At 42.3% G+C, this 24,112-nt stretch overlaps 1 protein-coding gene across 4 annotated transcripts in view; it reads left to right on the top strand.

Moving 5' to 3' along the window:
- Nucleotides 1-777: 777 nt before the first annotated feature.
- Nucleotides 778-24,112, top strand: part of rims2b (regulating synaptic membrane exocytosis 2b) — a 63,838-nt gene continuing 40,503 nt past the window's right edge. Inside the window, exons 1-17 of one of the 4 annotated variants that reach the window (XM_005744718.1) lie at nucleotides 778-1,433; nucleotides 6,625-6,657; nucleotides 6,795-6,896; nucleotides 7,154-7,364; nucleotides 10,173-10,342; nucleotides 11,352-11,532; nucleotides 12,213-12,447; nucleotides 12,691-12,972; nucleotides 21,128-21,195; nucleotides 21,317-21,433; nucleotides 21,544-21,643; nucleotides 21,751-21,874; nucleotides 21,977-22,023; nucleotides 22,136-22,224; nucleotides 22,310-22,345; nucleotides 23,135-23,265; nucleotides 23,408-23,579. In XM_005744718.1, coding sequence (XP_005744775.1) covers nucleotides 1,279-1,433; nucleotides 6,625-6,657; nucleotides 6,795-6,896; nucleotides 7,154-7,364; nucleotides 10,173-10,342; nucleotides 11,352-11,532; nucleotides 12,213-12,447; nucleotides 12,691-12,972; nucleotides 21,128-21,195; nucleotides 21,317-21,433; nucleotides 21,544-21,643; nucleotides 21,751-21,874; nucleotides 21,977-22,023; nucleotides 22,136-22,224; nucleotides 22,310-22,345; nucleotides 23,135-23,265; nucleotides 23,408-23,579 — 2,253 coding nt within the window. In that variant the 5' untranslated portion in view covers nucleotides 778-1,278. Of the gene's footprint in view, nucleotides 1,434-6,624; nucleotides 6,658-6,794; nucleotides 6,897-7,153; nucleotides 7,365-10,172; nucleotides 10,343-11,351; nucleotides 11,533-12,212; nucleotides 12,448-12,690; nucleotides 12,973-21,127; nucleotides 21,196-21,313; nucleotides 21,434-21,543; nucleotides 21,644-21,750; nucleotides 21,875-21,976; nucleotides 22,024-22,135; nucleotides 22,225-22,309; nucleotides 22,346-23,134; nucleotides 23,266-23,407; nucleotides 23,580-24,112 lie in introns of all 4 variants that reach the window. The other 3 variants (XM_005744719.1, XM_005744720.1, XM_013913745.1) reach the window with 3 other exon arrangements.

Raw genomic sequence — 24,112 nt, 5'->3', positions numbered from 1 at the left:
CCTGTCTAAACAGCTGTACCTTCACGCAATGCCAATGAACAGTGCACGGAATTTCCTTAGACTCTTTTCACTGCAAATTCCTGCATGATGCCTCTTTTTAAAATTTAATTACCGTAGTTTTCACGCAGAAACAGCAGCACCTATAGCTTAATAGATATCACTTAGCTTAAAAATCACAAGTTAATGTCTTAGATAATATAATATATACTTTGACATAACTTGTGTTACATAGCACTACAGTCTTTTCGATTCGATTACACTGTATTATCGTTTATAATTATGTCTGTTAGAATTCACAGACGGCCTGTGTTTCATTTCTACTTTAAATTTAAAGTGGTGTATTTTTTAATTTGTTTTAATGCGCTCTTACTGTAGCGTAGAGCTGCCACCCAGGCAAAAGAAAAATAGAGCTATATCACGTTATAACCTGAAAAGTTTGTTTTTCTAACGTTATACTTTTCATGTTTGTTCAATATACTATCAGTACAATATACTTTTCACGTTTGAACAACACAATATCACTTTATTAAAGTATACATAATTATCACGTTTTAGCAAAAACATTTTAGGTTCTTACAATATCAATATTATAACGTACTAACGCTTTCTTTTGTCTGAGTGGCAGATCTACGCTGTACCATTATTCTTTCACATTATTAGATATGTTTGTTATCGATCCATCAGTTGACTGGGTGACTGACTGATGACGCTGTTTGTAGCTTCCTCTGCAGCTCTATCTTTAGCTCCTCCCCCCCGCCCGACCAGCTGATCTTTGTTGTAGTACGTCACGTCGTGCCCCCCTCCCTCCCCGTCATGTGAAGATTTATTTATTTTCTCCTCCTCGCCCCTGCGCCTGTTATCGCCGAGAAGCACCGTACAACCACAGCGGGACACCGCGACCACAGAAGGCCAAGTATTAGGGCCGCAGGGCCGGGAGGAGCGGGACGGAACCGCCGCTGACTCCGGAGGCGACATGACTGCGGAGTAGCGAGCAAAAGGACGCCGCTGCACCTGCTGGTGAGCCGGAGGAGGAGGAGGATGGTGGTGAATGGTGGATGGTCTGATGGAGGTGCAGCTGCAGGTGGAGCGGCTCCTCGAGCCTTCGCCGCGGCAGCAGAGCCGCTGAACGCACCTGGAGCTGGACAAAATAATGTGAACACTCTGCAGCTCCCTGGCCTTCGTCGTTAACATCATCATTTATGATTATGATGACGGGATCCAGTCACGTGGCTCTGGCCTGACCGACGCTACCTTCTCTTCCAGCGGCCCACAGACACAATGTCCGGGTCGGCTGGACCGGCACTGGCCGCGGAGCCTGGGCTTGGGCCGGAGCTGCCGGACCTGAGCCACCTGACGGAGGAGGAGCGCAGCATCATCCTGTCGGTGATGGAGAGGCAGAAGGAGGAGGAGACGAAGGAAAAGAGCATGCTCAAGTAAGATTATTGATTATGGAATCAGCTGGTGTTCAGAGAAAATAAAAGCATCAGTGAGCATTTTAATTAAAAAACCTCAGCAGCTGCAGGAGGAAGGTTTAACAGGAAGTTGACCTCTCCAGATCGTCGGTGGCAGAAGCAGACTGCAGGTGTTCAGGCAGCAACAGAAGAAAAAAAGTGAAGATAAAATAAAGTAAAGATTTAAAAGCTGCTCATAAATTTGGCGTTTACTTAAAAACAAAACCGATTAAACTAATCAGAAATGGTTATACCCACACAGCACGCTGGTCTGGCCCGGATCACCGTCAGCCACTGCTGGCTGGCGTCTGGCATGCTGAGTGGTATGTCATCCAGATATGGGCCAGGCCTGGCATAGTTGTCACTGTTTAAGTGATGGCATGCCGTATCTGGCTCGATTGTGGTTTGGTTTATGTGGCCCAGGCTCATAGAAAACGGGTCTGGCCCAGATCTATCATCAAGCTGGCACTTCTGACTGACTGGTGTCATGGCAGGGTGTATTCCAACCAGATGTGGGCCAAGTCTGGCATTGATGGCACTATTCATGTTCCTAATTTCCTATTTTAGTTTGAAGACCCAAATCCCATGTTGCAAATATTTCAAATGCAGGTTTGACAGGTTTGTGAGTGTACACTTTATCCAAAACCTAGTGAATGTTTACTCATGTTTACCACTGGGTGGCTGTAGCTCAGGAGGTAGAGCAGGTCACCTACTGATCGGAAGGTTAGTGGTTCGATCTCCCTAGCTTCTCCTATCTGCATGTCAAGAGTGTGAATGTGTATTAATGTAGTTAGGACGTACTCAGTTGATAGAAAGGATGTGATTGAGTGAATGTGGCATGTTGTGTTCAGTGCCTTCCGTAATCCAGCAGAGTAGAAAAACACTTTATAAGAATCGTTCTTCATGTTACTTTGCAGTATTATGTTCCGGCACGTTGTTATTACATGGCTTGATTAAGGTACACATTAGGCTTACATCTAGTGCCAGAGCTGAAACTGTTCTGGGTCAGTACAGGACCACCAGTTTGTCTGCAACTGGCCTTGTGCGGGCCATCATTCTTTGCGGTATGTGGGCCATGTGTAAGCACATTGTGCGGGCCAGATCCGGGCCATACCAATTTTGCTATGTGGGTATTAGAATAACTGCTTAATGCAATCATTAATCTAATTCACTCCCCTATAAAATTTTGCTGTATGTCAGGTTAGGCTGATTGATGAACTGTTTCACTGATCACTTTTAATTGGGTTGATATTGAGCTCACAGAGAAGAAGCTGTTTCTGAGTTTCATTTGAGGGACCTGTACTGATTGGCAGAGAACAACAGATCCTTCAGGTGAGAACAAGGATGTGATTGGGAGGGCAGAGAGTGGCCAGCTATCTTCTGAGCTGTGCTGATTGATCTGCTGAAGTTGTGATATAAATATGCCAGAAGATGCTACTGCTAATCTTTTAGTGTGCTGGCATAAAGATTAGCAGTAGCATCTTTTGACCCAGGTTGTTTTTCCTGAGCATTGTCAGGAAGTGACATAATTGCTCTGCCTCTTTGGTGTTTTCTGAGATGTTTTAGAATGAAATTAAACTTCTTTACACCAAAATAAAGGGGAACCATGTGAAGGTCACTGGGAAATATTTTTAGTGATCAAACTGGTCTGAATGTGGTGCACAGACTGAAGTGAGTTTGAACTTTCTGCTGAAAGCAGTCAGTATTTAAGGAATGAATACTCCCCCCTTCACAGAGCAACACAGTCCACTGAAATGTCTTCATTTTTGACATATTAATAAAATCAAATAGGCTGGTGATCTGCATATTAAACAGAGGTTCATTGGTTCATTCAGCAGATCAGTTTCACCAGTAACTGGAAAATGTTTTTGTAATGATCAATCAGCCTTTTATTGTGTTATTTATTATAGACTGGTTCTCATAGTGGTGAAGAGAGAGCTGAGCATAAAAGCAAATCTCTCAATTTACCGGTCGATCTACGTCCTTACCCTCACCTATGGTCACCAGCTGTAGGTAGTGACCGAAAGAATGAGATCGCGGATACAAGCGGCGGAAATGAGCTTCCTCCGAAGGGTGGCTGGACTCTCACTTAGAGATAGGGTGAGAAGTTCAGCCATCCGGGAGGGGCTCAGAGTAGAGCCGCTGCTCCTCCACATCGAAAGGAGCCAGTTGAGGTGATTCAGGCATCTGACAAGGATGCCTCCTGGGCGCCTCTTGGAGGAGGTGTTCCGGGCAGACCCAGCATCCATTTACCATAAATGCATCCTTGAAGAGTTGTTTGTCATTTTTGTGTCTCCTCACACATCAGAGTGTTGTCCTGATCTACATACAGTAAATGTTTATACATTCACTCGAGAAGGTCACCAGATAAATGTGAAAGCTCATCAGATAATAGATGAATAATTTTAAGTCACTTTTTTATTACATGTTGAAATTTTTTGGTATCTTTGCTCAAATCCTTCATGACGTGTTTTTAATGTAAAATCTTCCAAATGAACTGCGGCCATCTCAGTGTGGTTCATCCTGTTCGAGGAGGTTTTGATGAGACAGCGGTGGCAGACTGAGCTAATTGAGACAGGCTTGGTATGAGTACAGATCCTACAGAATGAGGACTGGCGTGTTCAGTTTGATTGTGCAGGGTGCAGATGGAGCTGGTTTTCACTGTTTCTCTGTACAGTGCTGTGCTGCAGTAGAATAAGTAGTGTCTGTCAGAATTTTTCCCAGAACGCTTTGCTGTATTTCTGGTGGATATTGTAGGTTTTACAGGCTTGCTGGTTCTTAACAGTCTGTCTCTCGAGTTTACTGTAACTGCAGACTAAATCCAGTTATCCCATTAGTGTGGGTGTTGCTTGGTGGATGAGGGGGTTTGTGGTTTAACAGGGATCAGAGCATCTGGTGGTTTTGGGCCGTCTGAGGACTGTAGCTATCTGTGAGGTGCTGTAACCACGTGTGGCCTCCAGATGTCACTGCAGAGTCACTGAGGTCAATGGGTTTCAAAGCAGTCTTCGTGAACACATCTGACACAGTTTTATTTTAGTCTGTTTAAAATGTTTAGTTTGTGTGGGCCCTTTCATCAGTGAAGTCAAACCGAGCATCTTACGGTCCTCACTGTGTGTTGGATGTTTTTTTTCTTTTGTTGTTTTAAGCCCCTACATTGCCTGTCACTTACTGCCTATCCCAAGCATGATTAGCTTTGAAAGTTTTGTTTGTTTGTTTTGCTTTTTTGTTTGTGGTTTGTTTGGTGTGTGTCACAAGTATGAGCCAATCAGCAATGACTTCTATGTAAACATTGCTGTGTTAAAGAGATGGCACACACTGTAGACCAGCTGCCAACCTTTCAGGGCAGGACAGGGCAGACATCGCAACACTTTCATGATTTTATTGCCAGCATGTGATTAGACCATAAATCACAGACCTCCCGACTCTCAGCTTGCGGACTCTTATGGAGTTGCTGTGACATCATGTCAGGCCTTGGCCAAGCCTGCATCATGACTGTTGACCGTGTGCATTTACTTATTTTATTGTTTCATTCATATTTTGTTCATTTTGCTTTTATGTTTGATTTTCAGTTAAGAACTGGTGAAGTGACAGGAAGACTAATAAAATCATTTCAATGAATCCAATGTTTGTTTGCTCGGTTTGTTTACCTTTATGGTTGGCCAAACAAACAAACAAACAAACAAACAAACAAACAAACAAACAGTTTCAGCTGTGTGTGCTACTGGGTGAGTTGTTGCATTCTGACGCATCCTGGTGGTGGCAGAGGAGAACTGAATTAATCCCGTTTCAGCAGCTCGATGTCTCATTCTGTTTCTGCTTATTTGAAGTAGAGCCCTGTGTGAGACTGTTTTTTTGTTTTGTTTTGTTTTGTAAAATCCCTCTTCCTCTGAATTTCTGACCATTACCACCCACTCCCGCTGTCCGTCTGTGTCCAATCCTGCCCGCACCCACAGACTTATTGATATTTAGCTTTCACATGACGTCAGAGCTACTAGGACTCACCCTCCTTGAGGGCAAAACAGTACTTCAGTCCTTTGCCCTCCAGCCATCCATCAAACGTCCGCACGTTTAACTTAAACAAAATGCCATTTAGTTTCTGTGCTATCAGATGCACTAATCAGCATTTATTTACAGCTGCCAGAAGGATGTAGAGTGTGGCATGTGAGTACATCTGCTAGCCGTGCCTTACAGGCCAAATCCCACTAATACCTGCTTCTCCACAGCAACTCAGGCTGTCAGTGCAGCTCATTTAAACTGTCTTAATATTTAACTAAAATTGGAAAAATGCTCAACTATACTGTTAGAACATGATAATAATGTGACAAATTAATACTACCAGAACTTTTCTGACACTACACTGTAAATGTACGAGTCAACAAAATATAAGATTTACATGTGGTAGTTCGTTTAAGGGAACTATGTAGCACTTACCTTTGCTTTAACAATAAACAGTTTCTTGCTCTTCACCTCCTACACACTGCATTATTTACCTAGATCAGAAGTACCTGTAGCTTTTGAAAGCTTTCGTCCTGGCAGCAGCAGAAGGTGAGGGATTCTCTACAAGATGCATGTAGATGTTATCGAACTGGAGCCTTTATGAGAGGCATCGCCACTTTCAGGGATTTAAATAAAGCGTCTCTCCATGTCTTCATTTTTTCTTCAATCAATTGATTATCCAGTTAATCTTGGGTTGAGACAGGTGAAAAAAACAACACTTTTGTCCTGCAGTACTATCAACTGTAATGTCTTGCCCACTGGGGTAGTGAGTTGGTCACGTGAACCACATTATAAACGCGCTATGATTAATGCATGTGTATGTGGCACTTTATGTCCAGCGCTTTACTTTCTTTATTTTATAACTTTTCCAAATATCCATCTTTCCACTCGTTTCTTTAGTTTTAGACTCTCCAATCTGAATTTTGTTACCAACAGCAGTTGCACTCTTCGTCCTGCTAACAATTTTGAGACCCACTGTTGCCCACGGCAACCTTAAAACCCCCCACTCCTGCGAGATTTGCGTTGGGTGGGATCCCAGTCCCAATGCAGGGCTCTAATTTAAAGCTTCAGTTTCAGTTTGTTTCTGTTATGATTTTGTTTTTATATTATTTCATGATTAATTATATCACTGACATCATCATCATCATCATCATCGCCATCATGTCTATGTCTGCAGGGAGCAGGAGGAAGTGAAACCTCCCTCGTCCTCGTAAGTACCTCATCTCCCAGAGTGCACTCCCTTAGCCACGCCTCTTTTCCTCAATAAGCTATTTCTTGTGTCCCACGCTGCCCCTCCCACCTACTGATGTGCTTCCTGTCAGCTGACTGTGTGTATTACCTGGACAGGTGGAATCCATTCTCAGGGTTCAGTCAGTTGGTCAGTAACGTTGCCACCAACGTGTCCGAAGTTCTGCAGGTTAAAAGTCCAACAGACAACGAGCTGCAGATGTGAGTAAACCCAGAGGCTTACCTGAGCACAGGTGTTTGTGTCTCACCTGAGCCTCAGTTCAGGTAGACACCTGATGCTGTGTTTATTCATCATGTCGCAGTCTGACACTGAAGGTCCAAATCCAATCGTACATGCCTGGCTTCGCCTCTTTAATGAACCAAACAAGGACCAGCTCACTGGTCCTTTAGACTTCAGTACAAGTTTAGTATATGTCACCCTCTGACCTCTCCTCTCTCTAAAAACCTCCTCCTCACAGGAAGTTACATCAGCAGTTTGAGATGTATAAAGACCACATGAAGAAGCTGGGTGAGGAGTCTCCAGAGGCTCAGACAGCGCGGGCAGAGTCTCCAACCTGCGGGATCTGTCGCAAGACCAAGTTTGCCGATGGCTGTGGCCGAGCATGCTGCTACTGCCAGAGTCGTTTCTGCGGCCGCTGTGGGGGGCGTGTCTCCTTGAGAGCCAATAAGGTTGGTCTATGAGTGCATTTTTGCTGTGGACATTGCTGAATATCTGGGGTCATTTTCAGTTTAATTATTTTTTTCAGTGACAGTTTAACAACTCTAGATCATCTGAAATGAAACGATTAAATGTCAGACTGTTAGCTTTGATTTGATTGACACAGGCTGGATACTGTGCATAAAAGCAACAGCAATTCATAAGTGGTAAATGAAATGTTTATACAGCCATGGTCTGGATGCGTTTGGTATTGTCCCTCAGGTAGCTCTGTTTTGATACGGTAAAATGGAAATGTTACTTAAGATCAGACTCATAAGATAGACAAAGTTTCAGCACCACTGTCACTGCTTTGAGTCATCTGCCCACTTATGTATAAATCAAGATTGCTACCATCAACTATCACAACTGTGCCCTGTACTACAAAATGCCCTGTACTCACCCTAACACTGGAGATCAGGATAAGTGTTCACACGAAGCTGATTATCAACTCAGCATTTAACCTGTGCATTCACATGAAAGGGACGGTGCTGCAGCATCTGATCAATCTAAAAGGGGCATTTTGCAGGTCACGGGACTCTTCTTCCACAGAAAATGATCCCTATGAGTGCCACCTACTTTTGACCAGTTTGAGCCTGTAACTCTTTCTTTTTTAGAGGATGTGGTTGGTCATCTGAGGCCCTGTTTGTCTCCAAATGATCTTGTCCCTCGACAAATTTAAAAAAAGATTTTGCCTCGCACAGACTGTTCTTACTATTATAAACAGCCGTTTAATGTCTGGTGTAGTCCCTGCTTATTTTAAGCAGGAAGTAGTACAACCCCTTCTTAACTCATTCACTGCCATTGACGTCTATAGCCGTCAATTGCAGTGCATGAGTCAATGGGTTTAACTCATTCACTGCCAATGGCTGGCAGTGAATGAGTTAAGAAACCCGCCGTGGACCACACTGTATTGACTAACCACAGGCCTATCTCCAAGCTGACTTTACTGTCTAAAATCTTAGAGAAAATTGTACATTCCCAATTGATTGATTTAAGAAAAAATGAGAATAGTATCCTGAGTCAGCACTCTTAAAGGTTTTTAATGATATCTTCCCTACCTGTGATTCTGGTAATCATGTTGTTCTTGTCCTCCTTGACCTAACAGCTGCTTTTGACTCTGTAGACCACAACATTTTACTGTCTCGTTTACACCGTCTTGCAGGCATTCGTGGTACTACTTTGAATGGGTTTAGGTCTTATCTTTCTGATCAAACTTAGTGTTAACTCTTTAGGGTATGAGTCCTTTTCTGCGGCTCTTCAGTTTGGGGTCCCACAGGGCTCAATTCTAGAGCCTCTGCTTTTTTTTCATCATATTTACAGCCCTTGGGAACCATCCTTAAAAAGCATGGAATTTCCTTCCACTGTTATGCTGACAACTGCCAGATTTATCTGCCTCTGAAGCAGAAAGATGCCTTCTCTATTAAACCACTTCTGGCATGTCTAGAAGATATTAAAACTTGGATGTCCCTAAACCTTTAAAAATGTAATTCAAGAAAAATCAAGGAGATTGTGTTTGGTCCTTGCGGACCTAGTGATCCCTCTGCTATTGATTTGGGACCCCCGGCATTTTAAACTTGTTGTTACTAATTTGGGTTTTAAGATGGACAGTGACTTTAAATTGGACACTCAAATTAGGGCTACTGTCAAGTCCTGTTTTTATCATTTAAGGTGCTTGGCAAAGGTAAGACCTATTTTATCCAGGCCACATTTTGAAACAGTAAGCCATTCTTTTATTTCATCTCATTTGGATTACTGTAATGCACTGTATTTTGTAGTAAGTCTGTTTCTTCTCTTTTGTCTGCAGCTGGTTCAAAATGCTGCTGCACGACTTTTAACCCAGAATTCGCAAAAGAGAGCACATAACTCCCATTCTGGCTTCACTCCATTGGCTGGCTGCCTTTAATCTAATGTGCTGATTTATAATTTTAATTTAATTCTAATTAGTATTTTATATTTTTTAAGTTATTCAATGTATCGTTTCTTAGGCATGTCAAGTGTACGGCACTTTGTTTTCAGCTGGGAGTTGTCTGAAAGTGCCTTATAAATAAATTGCTTGCTTATAGAACAATAAAATGTTGTTAAATTGTTTGCTGACAACAGGAAAAACTTAGCTCTGTGAACCTGACTGGCTCTCTGGCGGCTGGTCCCTCTGACTTCTCCCCTCCTGCCGCACATGAACCAGCTGACTGACCATATGACTCATTTTCTCATTCATGAAGCCAGAGCAGACAGAAACATAAGAGCAGACATTGTAGCTATATCTTATTCAGTATTTGATGAAAATTACTTTTTTCTCCCCTCCTGTTTCTACGGGAAATATCATGTCAGCACTGATGCATCTTCATATTTCAGCTCCTCTGGATTAAATGGAAGCTCTACTCTTCATTTACCCGTTGCCACACATTGCTATGGTGAATTCTGATACCAGGATTCACCATGGCAGGAAAATCTAAGTACAGAGAAAACCTATCTGTTTTTCTCAATATGTAAGTTGTGTAAAAAGATAAACTTACAGGAAATTTAACAGAATGTATTAAACTGAAAGACTAGAAGTTCATTTTCAATAAAATCAACTCATTTATCAACATCCACTAATGACATAATTGCATCATCTCTGGAAAATATGTGAAGTTGTGCATCTTTGGTTGTTTGGAACTCAGGAGACACCACATGATCTGTAAAGCATGCCAACTATCACATCAGGAGGAAAACCAGCCAATCAGGCAACAGCAGCCTCTTACATGCGTTTATAGTAAACAAACTCGGTGTGTGTGTTTCAGGTGATGTGGGTGTGCAATGTGTGCAGGAAGCAGCAGGAGTTTCTCACTCGGTCAGGGGACTTTTCCCCTGAAATGCTATCCATCAATTACAGCTTACACAGGGCTCCCCACCCACCTACACATGGGCCACTGGGTGCCACGGGGCCCTTGAGTAATGGTGCAGCAGAATGGTGGGTATTATTCATTGTTTATATTATTTATCTTTTTTTTGTTCCTGAGGCCATTTAACTGTCAGCTGTGCCTGCATGCTTCTCATTTAAATCTAAACTTTTAATTAGTGAGATTGTTTTTAATTAGAGAGTGACCTCCATCTCTCTCACACACACACACACACACACACACACACACACACACACACACACACACATCCTGTAATCAAATTAACAGATTAATAATCTGGTACCTTGCAGAGGATTACTGCTGGTGCTAAATACAGCATGCAGGCTAACAGCAGTGATGTCATTTCCTGTATTGCTGGGATTGGAGAGGGGGAGGGCCTTCCGGTGTGATCCATGTCAGTCATAAACTTGCTGAGCGTGTCAAGGTGTTGGTCAATATGAAGCTTCAAACCTCCTAGGAGAGCTGTAAAAACGTTAATTAAATGTGTATGTGGTTGCACTCAGACTGACTGCATGTAAGTACACATCTCAGCTTCTTTATGCTCCCTGTTGATACAGACTCAAACTTTGTTGATCAGAAATCGGATTCACTTTCACCGTTAGTAGGTTTAACCAGTGCTTTGATATTTTGATGCTTGTGAACACTGCATGTTGTCTGGAGCTGCTGGAGAAAAGTTTTAATGTTTCTATGCTGCATCGATGTCTGCTGCTGGTTCTGGTTTTGGTAACAGAATTTAACTCAGACAGAGTTGAGATTTTATGGCTGTAAACATAGAACAGGAGTCAAAATGTAGTTTTCCTTAAACAATGAGTTTATTATTACAGTGAAGACCTTTTTAAAAAGTTGACAGTACAGGTGAAAAAGCCTTGAAACAGGTCGATAAAAAGGAAGTCTGAACAGGAAGAACTTCATATACTGCTACTAGTAGTAATACTATTAACAATAGACTCCTCAGTTCTTGAAGCTTTGGTTCTGTGTAGAGTGTGGGTATATATGTATCAGCTGGCTGACAATCTGCTCCTCCTCCACTCTCACTGGATCACACTCTGTGACTGACAGGAGGCAGAGCCCCTCGGGATTGTACTATAATGGCAGGAGGAGCAGGATGCCTAGCTCACCATCGGACCTTGCTGTGAACAACCGTTCTCGATCGCCACACTGCTGTCATGGTTACGGAGAGGAAGAGCTACAGGCACACAGGCAACCAATAAGAGATGGGCGAGGTCGCTGGTACTCACAGGTGAGTCTGACAGGTGAAATTCATTTATTTGCTCACATTTCTTGTAAATTATTTGATCTGATGCGGGAAGCTGTTTAATAATTTATTTTCTTTAGAAATGAAAGATGAAATGCAACAAAGAAAATGGAGTAGTTGTAGCACAGGTGGTTGACCAGGTCTGCTAGTGTAAAGGTTGAACTGCGTTCCAAATAACTTTTGGGAAAGTTGCTCTCCAGTGCATCCATCAGAGTGTGAATGTGTGTGAATATTAGATAGAAAGCACTGCATAGTATTAAAAAAGTGCTTCTATGAATGGGAGAATGAGGCATGTTGAGGCATATAGTGCTTTTCATTCTGTTTGAGGACTTTATACAACATGCCACTGACACCCATTCATTAAATTCATTCATACGATTGTCTTTGTTACATGGACTGGTTGTCATATAGCACTTTTCTGCACTCCCCGAGTACACAACGTGCTATAAAAGAACCATTCTGTTTGCCAAAAGCAATTAATTAAATGTTTTAACTATTTTTCACTAGTTTAATAGTTTTTTCTTAATGATTTAATTAATTTCATTTATTGATGGTTAAGTCGTGCTATGAATGACAGTTGAGCTGTGATAAACATAGCAGGCTTCAGGGCTTACCAAACTGATGATGATGATGATAATGTTCACCTTTCTCACCTCCTGGCTCAGGATCACCCTCTAGACCAACGTCAGGATGAGCTTGAGCTGCGGCGACAACAGGAAGTGGAGTTTCAGGCACGGTACCGTAGTGACCCAAACCTTGCCCGATACCCAGTGAAGACACAACCAAGTGAAGAAACCATGAGGATGTTAGCTCAGGTAGGCAGGGTCCGCCACCAGCGCCGCCACAGTGATGTTTCCCTGGCAACCCCAGAGCCTGACCACCTGACCATGAGGCATTCAGGTAAGGGCATGTCCGCCCATCTACTCACATCTTATTTTGTCTCTGTCAGTGCGCCCCAGGGCAGCTGTGGCTACAATGTAGCTTGCTATCACCAGTGTGTGAATGTGTGTGTGAATGGGTGAATGACTGAATGTAGTGTAAAGCGCTTTGGGGTCCTTAGGGACTAAGTAAAGCGCTATACAAATGCAGGCCATTTACCATTTATTAGCAGGCTGTGATCGGTTTTACTCGTTTCATTCTCAGCTCTTCGTCAGAATCTGCCTCTGGGATTGGTCAAATCTGGAGGTCAGAGGTCATACTCTGTGGACCGTGCAACCACTCACATAAGCCCAACATATTCCCGTCACAGCCCATTATCCCAACAACTACTGGACCCAAGCTCAACCCTGAAGAGGAAGCCAGCCACTGAGAATGTAGCACAGAGGAGTCGGCATGTAGGGAAGATGCACGTGATTGGCAGCTTTAGCAGCTCAGAGGAGGATCTTGTTACCACACCTGAGTACACTAGCGCTGACGAGCCTGACAGTAAGTGGCTACATGCTAACAGCCAGTCAATCATTTTTCTTACATGTGTGCACATTGCTTGAGAGTTGTTTGTCGCGCTGGATATGATACAGCCACTGGTCACGAGAGAGAAAAGTGTATTCTCTGACCCGTGATCAAGTGGTTATTTTTTTTATTCAAAATATTTTTATTGAGTATTTGTGGATATAGTTTACAAAGAAAAAAAGAAGACGGAAAACACAAGCTGTTTACAATGAATACTAAACAGAACTTCTCATGTTGGAACATTGTTTTCCTCTCAACGTGAAAAAAGAAAAAAAAACTAAAAGAGGGAAAAAACCACACAGAAGTTAGCTATACCATCACTACAGCTACATTACAGCTTTGCCTGATAGTTGCAAATTAAGGAGCTTGTCCAGTAAATTAGCAGCTGGAGCTTCTGGAAAATTGGAGAGGTGGGATTGCAAAAAATTTCTGAGTTGTAAGTATCTAAAAAAGTGAGTTTTGGGAGGACTGTATTTTCCTGCCAGCTGATCAAATTATGCTAGTTTATTATATATAAAGAGATCTTTAAAGAAAATAATACCTGCTCTAAACCAGACCTGGAACAAGTTGTCCAAAGTTGGGGGGAGGAATAGGTGGTTTGAAAGGATGGGGCTTTGAAGTGAAAAATTATTAAGATTGAAATGTCTCCTTAACTGTGCCCACACCCTGAGGGAGTGCCGAATTATCGGATTAGATGTAAAGTTGTCAATGGATAAAGGAAGAGAAGAACCCAGAAAGGAGGCAAGAGAAATACCCTGAGTTGAGTCTAATTCCATTGCCAGCCAGCTGGTGGGGCCCACCCCCTCCCCAGACTGTAACCAGTAGGTCAGGGACCGAATATTGGCAGCCCAATAGTAAAAGCGGAAGTTGGGGAGTGCCAGACCCCCTTCAATCTTAGGTTTCTGTAAATGCATCTTAGCTACTCGAGATCGTTTACCCTTCCAAATATAAGAAGAGATTATAGAATCTAGAGTTATAAAGAAAGACTTGGGGATGAAGACTGGTAAAGATAAGTATGAGAATTTAGGAAGGATATTAATTTTAATTGAATTAATTCATCCGACCAGAGTTGTGTTCAGGGGTGACCACTGTTGAAGGCTTTGTTTGACATTCTTCAATAGTGTAAAAAAGTTGGCTTTAAGAAGTTGTTTATACTTTCTTGTAATTGTAATACCCAGGTAGGTGAACTGCTCTTTGATGGGGAAACCCGACAAACCTATTGGAAACGCTTCTTCATTTAGTAGACAAAGTTTGCTCTTGGACAGATTTAATTTATAACCAGAGACTTGACTGAAACACGTGAGTAGTGACAATATAGACGGTAGGGAAGTATTTGGATTTGAAATAAAAAGCAATAAATCGTCAGCATAGAGAGAGACTTTGTGTTCAGTTTGACCTCTTTGTATACTCTGGACAAGTTTACTGCTTCGAAAAAACATTGCTAAGGGTTCAATAGCTAGATCAAATAACAACTGGCTAAGGGGGCAACCCTGACGTGTGCCTCGTTTAAGTTAGAATGGTTTTTATTTCTGGCTATTAGTGCAAACAGACGCAACAGGGGACAAGTATAGGTACTTGATCCATGAGATGAAGTTGGGACCGAACCCAAATCTTTCCAGCACAGCAAATAGATAGTTCCATTCTACACGGTCAAATGCTTTTTCCGCATCAAGGGAAAGAACACATTCTGGAGTGTCCTTGGACGGCGTGTGCAGGCTATTAAGAAGGCGTCGGATGTTGAAAAAGGGGTGGCGCCCTTTAACAAAGCCAGACTGATCTTCAGATATGACTGCTGGCAGGACCCTTTCCAACCTGTGGGCCAGCGCTTTAGCTAGGATCTTAAAGTCCACATCAAAAGCGAAATTGGCCTGTATGACGCACAGTTTGCCCTGTGTGAATGCTTCAGATAGAACCGAGTGGAGTAGAGGTACGAGCTGTGGGGCAAATGATTTGAAAAATTCTACCAAAAAGCCGTCTGGGCCAGGGGACTTCCCTGACTGTAGAGAGAAAATTGCAGTGCTAATCTCTTCTTTGGAAAATGGCGCATCCAAGATCTCTCTGTGGGTGTCTGCCAGCTCAGGAAAGTCCAAGCTTTTAAGAAAATTTGTGATTAGTGAGTGGTTCATATAATATTCCCTGAATGCGTCATTGATTTTGGCATGATCAGTAACGAGCACGTCATCTGAGTTAATGGCAGTTATACACTGACGTGGCTTTACACCCCTTATTTGGTCAGCTAGGAGTTTGCCTGATTTCTCTCCATGCACAAAAAAATGTACTCCTACTCTTTAATAGTTGCCTCTCCACAGCATGAGTTGATAGAAGTTCAAATTTGGTTTGGAGTTCAGTACGTTTCTTGAAGATCTCAGAGTCCTTATTGTGTGCATAGTGATGGACTAAGTCTTTTGTTTTATCGGCTAATTCTTGCCCTTCTTTTAAGTTTACCCTCTTCATATTAGCTGTGTATGAAATAATCTGTCCTCGGAGATAGGCCTTCATTGAATCCCAAACTAAAAGGCTAGAAATATTTGGGGAAAGGTGTGATGGATGTTAGAGAAAAAAGAATACTCCCTGTCAGTTGGATGCAGATGTCACCAGATATCCCTAATCCCAAGTAGAAAGAAAGGAATGAATGTGTGAAGACACTTTTTATCCATAATAGCAAATGAACTGTACAACAGAAAATACAAATGCTATTTATGGTCTCCTCACAACACTGATAAGAAAAATAAACTGGGCCAATATGGCATGTCTGTTAATACAGAGATACACATGTTAATATGATCTCTGGTCTCCCACTCAGAGACAAAGGTCTCAGAGTGTCCAGCATTCAGACGGCTACCTGAGGACACTCATGTGAGAGAAAATCTGCTCACACAGACATGTAGAGCAAAATACTGTCAATAAGGCCTCTGCAATGTTCAAGATAGTTAAACTTGTCAGGTAGTGATGTCCAGCAGGTGAAAATGCAGCTCCATGAACACACAGCTATGGATTCCAGCTGTTTGTTGCATTAACTGGCATTAACTGAGCCAGTTAATGCGAGAAAAATCTAGCTGCTCATTATAGATTTCTGGTTTGTTCAGAAAATAAAACATTGGTCATAAACCATTCATAAACCTGAAAGTCCCAAAAATGCATTGTCTCGAGTCTACGGATGTATCCGTGTATCTCTGTGGTTCTGTTGCTGTGCTGAGCGGAAAGCTCCTGAAGCTTTTGAAGTCTTGGAATGTGGAAAGCTAACAACGTCCCTCTCACCAGTAGGCGAAGTTATTTTTAGCCAATTACAAGTTGAATCTGGTAGTTTGGGTTGTTAGCTAAGATACCGTCATTAAGAAGAGACACAACTAATGTGTCTATGCGAGCTGATTTGTGATGTGCACCGCTGGCGCAGCCATTTATTTTTTTGATGCACCTTCTCAGATTAATTCACTGCGTGTCGTGCACAGGGCTGGACTGGGACAAAAAAAAAACAGCCCGGGCATTTTGACTAAAGACCGGCCCACCACGTATTAAAGCCATAAAGCCTTTGAATGAAAACAAACGCTGTTGTGACAGTGATGTACAGTCTTGTTGGTATATGTATGATTTCTATACATTTTACGTCAGATAAAAACTTTGGTTGTAAGATTCAGATAATTATTTAATAACAGCCAGACATTTTAAATGAGAATAAGAAAGTATTTCTTTGTGCCCCCCTCTCCCTGTTAATGCCCTACCTGGCCCCCCTGGCAAAACTTTGCTAGATCCACCCCTGCACAGTTACCAGCTGTCAGCTACCTAAAAAAGGATCCTGGTGTTATTTGTCTCTCAGAAACAGTTCATAACTTCCCTTCAACCCACTCATGTCACCTAAAAGGTAAACCTGTTTCTCCATCACTGTTCAGCTCTGATGATTCAGTAAGGACATCTCCTGGTTTCATCCTCATGTTTCCCTCTCACCAGATATACAAACCGATATCATGACCAGCAGGTTTTACAGCTGTGGCTCCAGCAAACCTCAGCTGATAGTAGAAATTAATATTAAATAAATTCTAACAACAGCTGATCAAGCTTAAACGTGCTGCTGTTGTTTAGCGCGACATCTGCTGGTTTCCGCTTTCTGGCATAAAGTGGGCGATAAACAAACAAGAGAGAAAAGCCGATCAGCTGATCATTGATCAGTTTCATGATTAAAGTAGCAACAGGAGAGGGAGGGGGAGAGAATGAGAGAAGAAGAGGCAGCTGTGCAGCGTAAAGACAGAATAACTCCACCTTTGTGTCTTTTTCCATCCTAGACAAACTGCGTCCCTTCTCAGCTCAACACGAAACACGTAATAATTTCTCTGAATGCGGGACGATTCCGTCTTTTTACGGGACGGTTGGCAACTCTACTAACTAATCTTATGAATAAAATAAAGTTCACTATCAGTAACATCATAGCACCAACCCAGCTGTATAGAAACTCCGTCATGCTAGCTAGTTATTGTAACTGACTGTAAAAAGTCAGCACAACGAAAATAAACTCCACCTAAACTTAGTTTATATCTGACCCAGATAGACTGCAGGTCATAACTTCTTACCTGAAGTTCAGTTCACCTGACACTCGGACCGGCGGCCGCCTCGGGTCTCTGCTCCTCCTGCCTCCCCTTCCCTCATCCACCTGCTGGCCTCCACCACTTGTTAATTTTACTGAATCTGTGGAAGCTCCACCATAGCCACCACCAAACAACTGAGTTATTTTTACACACCGGCCAGCATCTGTCCAATCCACCACCTTTCATTGTTTATACCGTTACAAAAAAAAATCATTGGCCCATTGAGCAAATGCCCGGTATGCCCGATGGCCAGTCCAGCTATGGTTGTGCCATCAGTTAACCCTTCGGAATAACAATGATATAATTTCTGTACCTTTGAAGGGTTCTCTGTGATTTGGTCATTATATTATTATATTGGTTAAATTGTACTTTTTAGGGTCTGTCATGTGTTCTGGCTCTAAAGAGGTCCAGAAGGGGTTGCTCTCTGTTATTAAAGCTCCTGTGACTCTGACCTGTGCTGTAGTGAAAAGTGATGGCCCCTCTCAGGAAATCAGACATCATGCTGACGAGTTAATCTGTTGCATTTATGTTACTGGGCCACAAATCACCTGGTCAGAGATCATGAGCTCTGATTTGCTCATATGCCTTTTGGCTCCTCCCCTTAAATCTTGAAGAGACTAAGTAGCACAGAATCTCTGCTACCGTCACTCTGAGAACACCTAGACCAAAACAAAAACCAGCACATTCGCCACCAAAATTGATGGTTCCATTCCTGGAGAACTCTGAAAGATCCTGGAGACATCGTTTGACAATCTGATCCAGATTAGAGCGCATGAGACTGCCGCTCTAGTGCTGTCGGACCTCCAAATCACCATCTTTGCTCTACTTCAATAGGATTAAAAGAGGAGAGTCTGGATTATCAAGAGTCACTGCAGAGATGTAAGAATAGAAGCTCAGACTGCAGGAGAGAACGCCACGCTAGACTAACCTGCTCGTGTGTGACCACACAATACAGTGGGGTCCTTAACCAGCAGACTGTTTATGCTGCTGAGCTAGACTTCTGGTGATTACCTGCAAAATTTCTGGATTTTTGGGCATCTGTTTCAGCAACTCTAATCAGGTGGAAAGGTGGGGGAAAGGGGGCGGGGTTAATGTAGCAGTAGTCCCCCAAAGTTGATCCCCTCTATCAACTTCGGGTCTTCTCCAAACTAACTGTAAGTACTGAAGGCACAAACATGCACTTGACAATTGGACTCCAATAATCTCATTACTGACAGGAATGAACTGCTCTGCAACCTGCAGGCAGTGCTCGGGACAAACAGCACACAGAAACCCAGTGAGGAGGAGGAGAGGCTGCTACATGGATTACAGGTTCTTTCTCATCTTCCTCTTGCTCACCTGAAGCCTCCTCCTTGTCCTTCATGGCGTGCAGGCGGACCTGTGAGTGAAGCATTTGAAAGCTATGTAACTTGGAGAACTATGATTACAAGTACACACATCAACATGTTTTGACATTTTGTTGGAGATAAATATGACGTTTCAGTGATCTGGTGTTACTGTTCTGATTTGGCTGTTCTGATTAGTTTTGTCAAGTATCTTCAGGCATTCAGACTATAGCATGTTTGTCCACATATGCAGCACAGCTTCACATGAAGACCAGGAGGAACATTCAGAGAGCAAATGTGAAGATGATGCAGCTGCATTTCACTGCTGAAGATTGAAATAAAAGCAGAAGGAGCCTCATACAGCACAAAGGAGGAAATCCATTCTGTGCTCAGGTCCATGGGTTCATTTTGCAAAGGATTCTTTTCAAAACAATGCTGGTGATGTTTGAAACTAAATTAATTTTTTATCTATCCATTGTTGAATTTGTTCAGGTTTATTAACCAGTCATTTTTAGTGCCTCTGTTTTAACGACTAATGAAGAGTCCGTGCATCCATAATTCACAAGAATCGATTGTGCTCCTAGAGGATTGTTCAGATTTTAGTGAAACTTCTTATGGTCACATAATGGCCAATGGCCATAATGACTCAAGGTCATGTTTTTCTTTTCACAGACAAAATCTGTGAACTGTGATGGATGGTGAACCAGGTGAGCTGCTACATGATTGACATCCTGGTTTGCTTAAAACCAGCTCTGCTTAATGTGAAGAGTTGCTGCTTTAACAGTTTAAATCAAATTTTGATTATTTTGAGGGATGGGCTGTTTACAGCCGCATCATTTTGTTCTGCTCATCCAGAACCGAGAATTGACGTGTAAGTTGATGATCCATAATTGGTGCCAAAAACCTCAGCTTGTTGAGCAGCTGATTGATAACATTTTTCAGCAATTTTCATGTTGGTGTTAATGTACATAGAGGATGTCTGTGTAGGTTACATGCAGGTCATGAGGAGTCTAAGGAGCTTGGAAAAAACCTCAACTGGACCTAAAGTTCTTTGAAGACGTTTCATTTGAGAGGCTTCTTCATTTCTAAAACCAAACGGTGGAGAGTCCAAGGTGATGTTGGGCAACTGGTAAAATTTATCGACCATCAATGATAGGCTGAGCCTTTCGCTAATCGTTTATACAAGAGCGATTTATTTATTTATTTGCCCAAGAGTAACTTTGCTAATAATATTGGTTAAAGTTAAGAGAAGCAGTCAAGGGAAAAAATAATAGAACTGTTTTAACGGCACCGTCTTCCAGCTACGAGCAAATGCACCCTCCTCAGAGTGTGCCCAAATGCTGCAATTCATTTACTCAAACTCATAACAGAAAGAAAGAAAGGCAGTAGCCTATGTTCAGAAAAAAAACAAACATTTTATTTAATTAAAATCCCCACAATGGTTGGAAGGAAAACAAAGAGAAACTGGCTTTGTTTTGCCACTATAACTTTGTTTACACATTCCAGTGTTTATCTGTTGTACACGCTCGACCAAACAACAAACACAAAATTAAACAAAAAGTATGTTAAAAATCAAAATGTCTCTTCCAGCAAACATAGCTTTAAGTCTTTTGTTAGATTTGGCGCATCTCAAATGAATAGATAAATGAATAGTCCAAAAAGTAGAAAAGAAAGGTAAGGAAGGTAAAATATTCCCTCTAAACAAAATGTATAAATTCTAAATGTATAAATCACTCTATGCATGAATATATTGCTCTCCCCATCAAAAAGTCTGCCCCTGCGCAAATATACCATCTATCGTCGGTTATTGGTCTTAAACCCTAGAGCGGGGTTGTCCCTTAGAAGGGTCGTTAATGAGGCATTTACCATGTGCCTCATCACATGAGACAAGGTGTAAAGAAAGACGTGGCTCATTATGACTGGGAAGGATCTCAGAATGCATTGTAGATAGCAGACGGTGTAATAAGCCATCCTCTCTGTTCAAAGATGGTCATTCACAGTGAACATAGATGGCCTCTTATACTCCTTTCAAATATCTGTCTTCTCACTCAAAAATGTGATCGTTGGCACCTCAAAAGATTGACCCCCACAAAAGTTCTTCCTGTGTAGATTTTGCAGGTTCACATTGTGCATTTGCGGCTTCTTTCTGGATACTCCCACTTCCTCCTACAAGCCAAAGACATGTGTGTATGTGTTTTAAAAACACCTTTAACCTCTTCTGGTTGCTAGGAGACATGGACAGTAGTCAGTGGTGGGATCATGGTTCCTGGCATGGCGAGCCTGCTCCCATGTCTATGGTGAGTTGACGCCCTGCCTTGTCAGTAATCCATCAAACAAATCCTGTTCTGAATGCGGAACTGTTGTTGGTTGCTGTTATTTTCTAGTAACCATGTGTTTCCCATTGTGAATCATCAGCAGCCAGTCACATGGCAACCCTCCAAGGATGGAGAGCGTCTGATTGGTCGAATTCTACTGAACAAGAGGATGAAGGACGGAATTGTTCCTGCAGATACAGGAGCACTGCTGGGACTCAAGGTGGCCTTCTTCTGCTTTGTTCTACTGCCTTTTCTTTTTACCATTTCTTTCACTATTCTTCTCTTCATTCTCCTCTTTTGATAATACAGTTTGGTGCTGTGTGTTTGCAGGTTGTCGGTGGAAAGATGACAGAGTCTGGTCGTCTCTGTGCTTTCATCACTAAGGTGAAGAAAGGTAGTCTGGCTGACACTGTGGGTCACCTGAGACCAGGTAAACACACTGATTTTTCTGATAGGTCTTAGTTACTTTGTTCACTGAGTTAGAGGTTGCTAAAACTGAATTAGATGGACTCTACAATGTTATCTTTTCTTCTTTAGGAGATCAGGTTCTGGAGTGGAACGGTCGGGTTCTTCAAGGAGCCACATTTAACGAGGTCTACAACATCATCCTGGACTCCAAACAAGAACCACAGGTGGAGCTGGTGGTGTGTCGACCAATAGGGTGGGTCTCTGATCAAGCTGAGAGGGAGAAAATATTTCTGAGGTTGTTCTCTTCTCTTAGGACATCATAGTAACAGATTGTTGCTGATTCTATGTTCTTCAGAGATGTTTCCAGATCAGTAGAGAGTGCCCATGTCCAGCTGAACTCCAGTGAGTCTATAAAAAAACAAAAACTACATCTGTCCTGTTCATTAAGAACTTCCATAGATCTGATAGTGGACAAAGTTCCTGCTGACTCAGAATTGGTCTATTTAATGTTCAGGTTCCAGTTCCTTTGACTCTCAGAAAGTTGGCCCATCCATCTCTGTCACATCTCCAATGAGCCCCAGTGTTCTGTCTGGACAGGTCTCGGTAAGTTTACCCAGCATGCACTGCATCGTAACACAGCCACTCAGCAGTCAGTTAATAGCATTTCCATGGTGATGTGTGTTTTCAGACTGTGGACAGGCAACCTCTGGTTCCCCGGATTCAGGTAAAAGTTGAAAAGGACGGCGTGTGCATGTTCATCTTTATTTACTCTGTAGTGTAGTCTTTTAGGCTGTAGATAAATGTATCACAGAAGAAGCAGAACAAAGTACTCCAAGTTTCTGGTTTTATTGGTTCTGAGGGTATCCATTGTTGTTCTAAATGATTCAGCTTATGTGGCTAGAGACACAAGACAGTTCTAAAATGTGCCTTGTAGTTAAAGTACTTTGAGCGGTCGGTAAGAGTAAAAAAGTGTAGTATAAATATGAGAACTTTACAGTATAGTTCTGTTAGCACTGTTCTTGTCTGTAGGGTCCTTTGCTCTTCCAAAGAATTTTGCCTCCTTTAGCTGTGTTCCATAACTATTTTTCAATATCTATTCATGCTAAGGCTCCCCTGCAGTTTTGTGATTCTGTTTTGTACCTCTACTTTTTGCTTTGTAAAAACTCTCTAAGGTTCCTTCCAGGGGTCCTGACTCTGTTGCTGTTCCTTGGGGTTCCATTACAGTTATGGGTTGATACAATTTTCTTCATGTCCCCTTTTGGTTATCATCTTACTGGGTTTTCTGGGTTTTCTGTAGCAATCACCTGGTGTTTCACTGGGCTCAGCTGGTAATTGGTTATATTGTCTGTTTGAATTTGTAGGCGCTTTTGTTCTGCTCTGCTAACAAAACTTTTCTGCAGGGTATCTCCTGCTGATGACTGGAGCTTCTTTTCTTTGGTCCTTTTTTGTTGTTCTCCAGGCTTCTTCTGTATTACTATGGTGTCCTAATGATGATGTTGTGGGTATTCTACAGGTGAAGCTATGGTATGATAAAGTCGGCCACCAACTGATTGTCACCATTCTTGGAGCCAAAGAACTTCCTGCTCGGGATGACGGCCGACCCCGGAACCCATACGTCAAGATCTATTTCATGCCAGATAGAAGGTGAAAAAGCAATCAAAGACCAGTATTTTATGGCTCAGAGGTTCCTTGAAAAGTAAAACTGTAGAACTTCTGATATCCTTTAAAACCAGTAGTGGACTATTCTCTGTGATTGGCTGTTAGTTGTACCTTCCTCCTTTAACAGTGATAAGAGTAAGCGGAGGACAAAGACAGTGAAGAAGTCATTGGAACCTCGGTGGAACCAAACCTTCATGTACTCTCCGGTCCATCGACGTGAGTTCAGAGAGCGAATGCTTGAGCTGACAGTCTGGGACCAGGCTCGAGTCCGAGAGGAGGAGAGCCAGTTCTTGGGAGAGGTGAGAATCCATGAACAATACAGAACAATGGAGAGGATATGGGGAAAACTCATTAAACTAAGAACCTTTAACAGTTCAGTTCTGACCTACTCTGCCTTGCCTTGACATCACATCCATCACCTGTTCAGTAGGGATGGGTATCGTTTAGGTTTTATCCGATACCGGTGCCAAACCGGTACTTTTGAAATGGTGCCGGTGCTTAAACGGTACTCGAACCGGTGCTTAAAGAATGGAGAACACACACTTTGTCCAAAAACCTCTCATGTTTAGCTGTTTTTAAGTAAAAAGATAACAATGTTAGCCTTTTCTGCAGCTATAAGGTTCAAGGTTTAAGGTTCTTTATTTGTCACATGCATAGTTATACAAGTATAACACACAGTGAAATGTAACCTGACACGCTGCTCGACATGTGCAAAAATGGGGGGGGTAGAGGAAGAACATATATATATATATATATATATATAGTGTGTATATATATGGTGAATGTGCAGTAGTAGCAGCAAGCAGGTGAATTCTGTACATTAATATGAATA

Source organism: Pundamilia nyererei, unplaced genomic scaffold, assembly GCF_000239375.1.
Source record: "Pundamilia nyererei isolate P.nyererei 1_Seehausen unplaced genomic scaffold, PunNye1.0 scaffold00148, whole genome shotgun sequence".
Lineage (NCBI taxonomy): Eukaryota > Metazoa > Chordata > Actinopteri > Cichliformes > Cichlidae > Pundamilia > Pundamilia nyererei.
The sequence above is the reverse complement of the archived record's forward strand: the minus strand, read 5'-3'. Positions and strand labels throughout refer to the sequence as shown.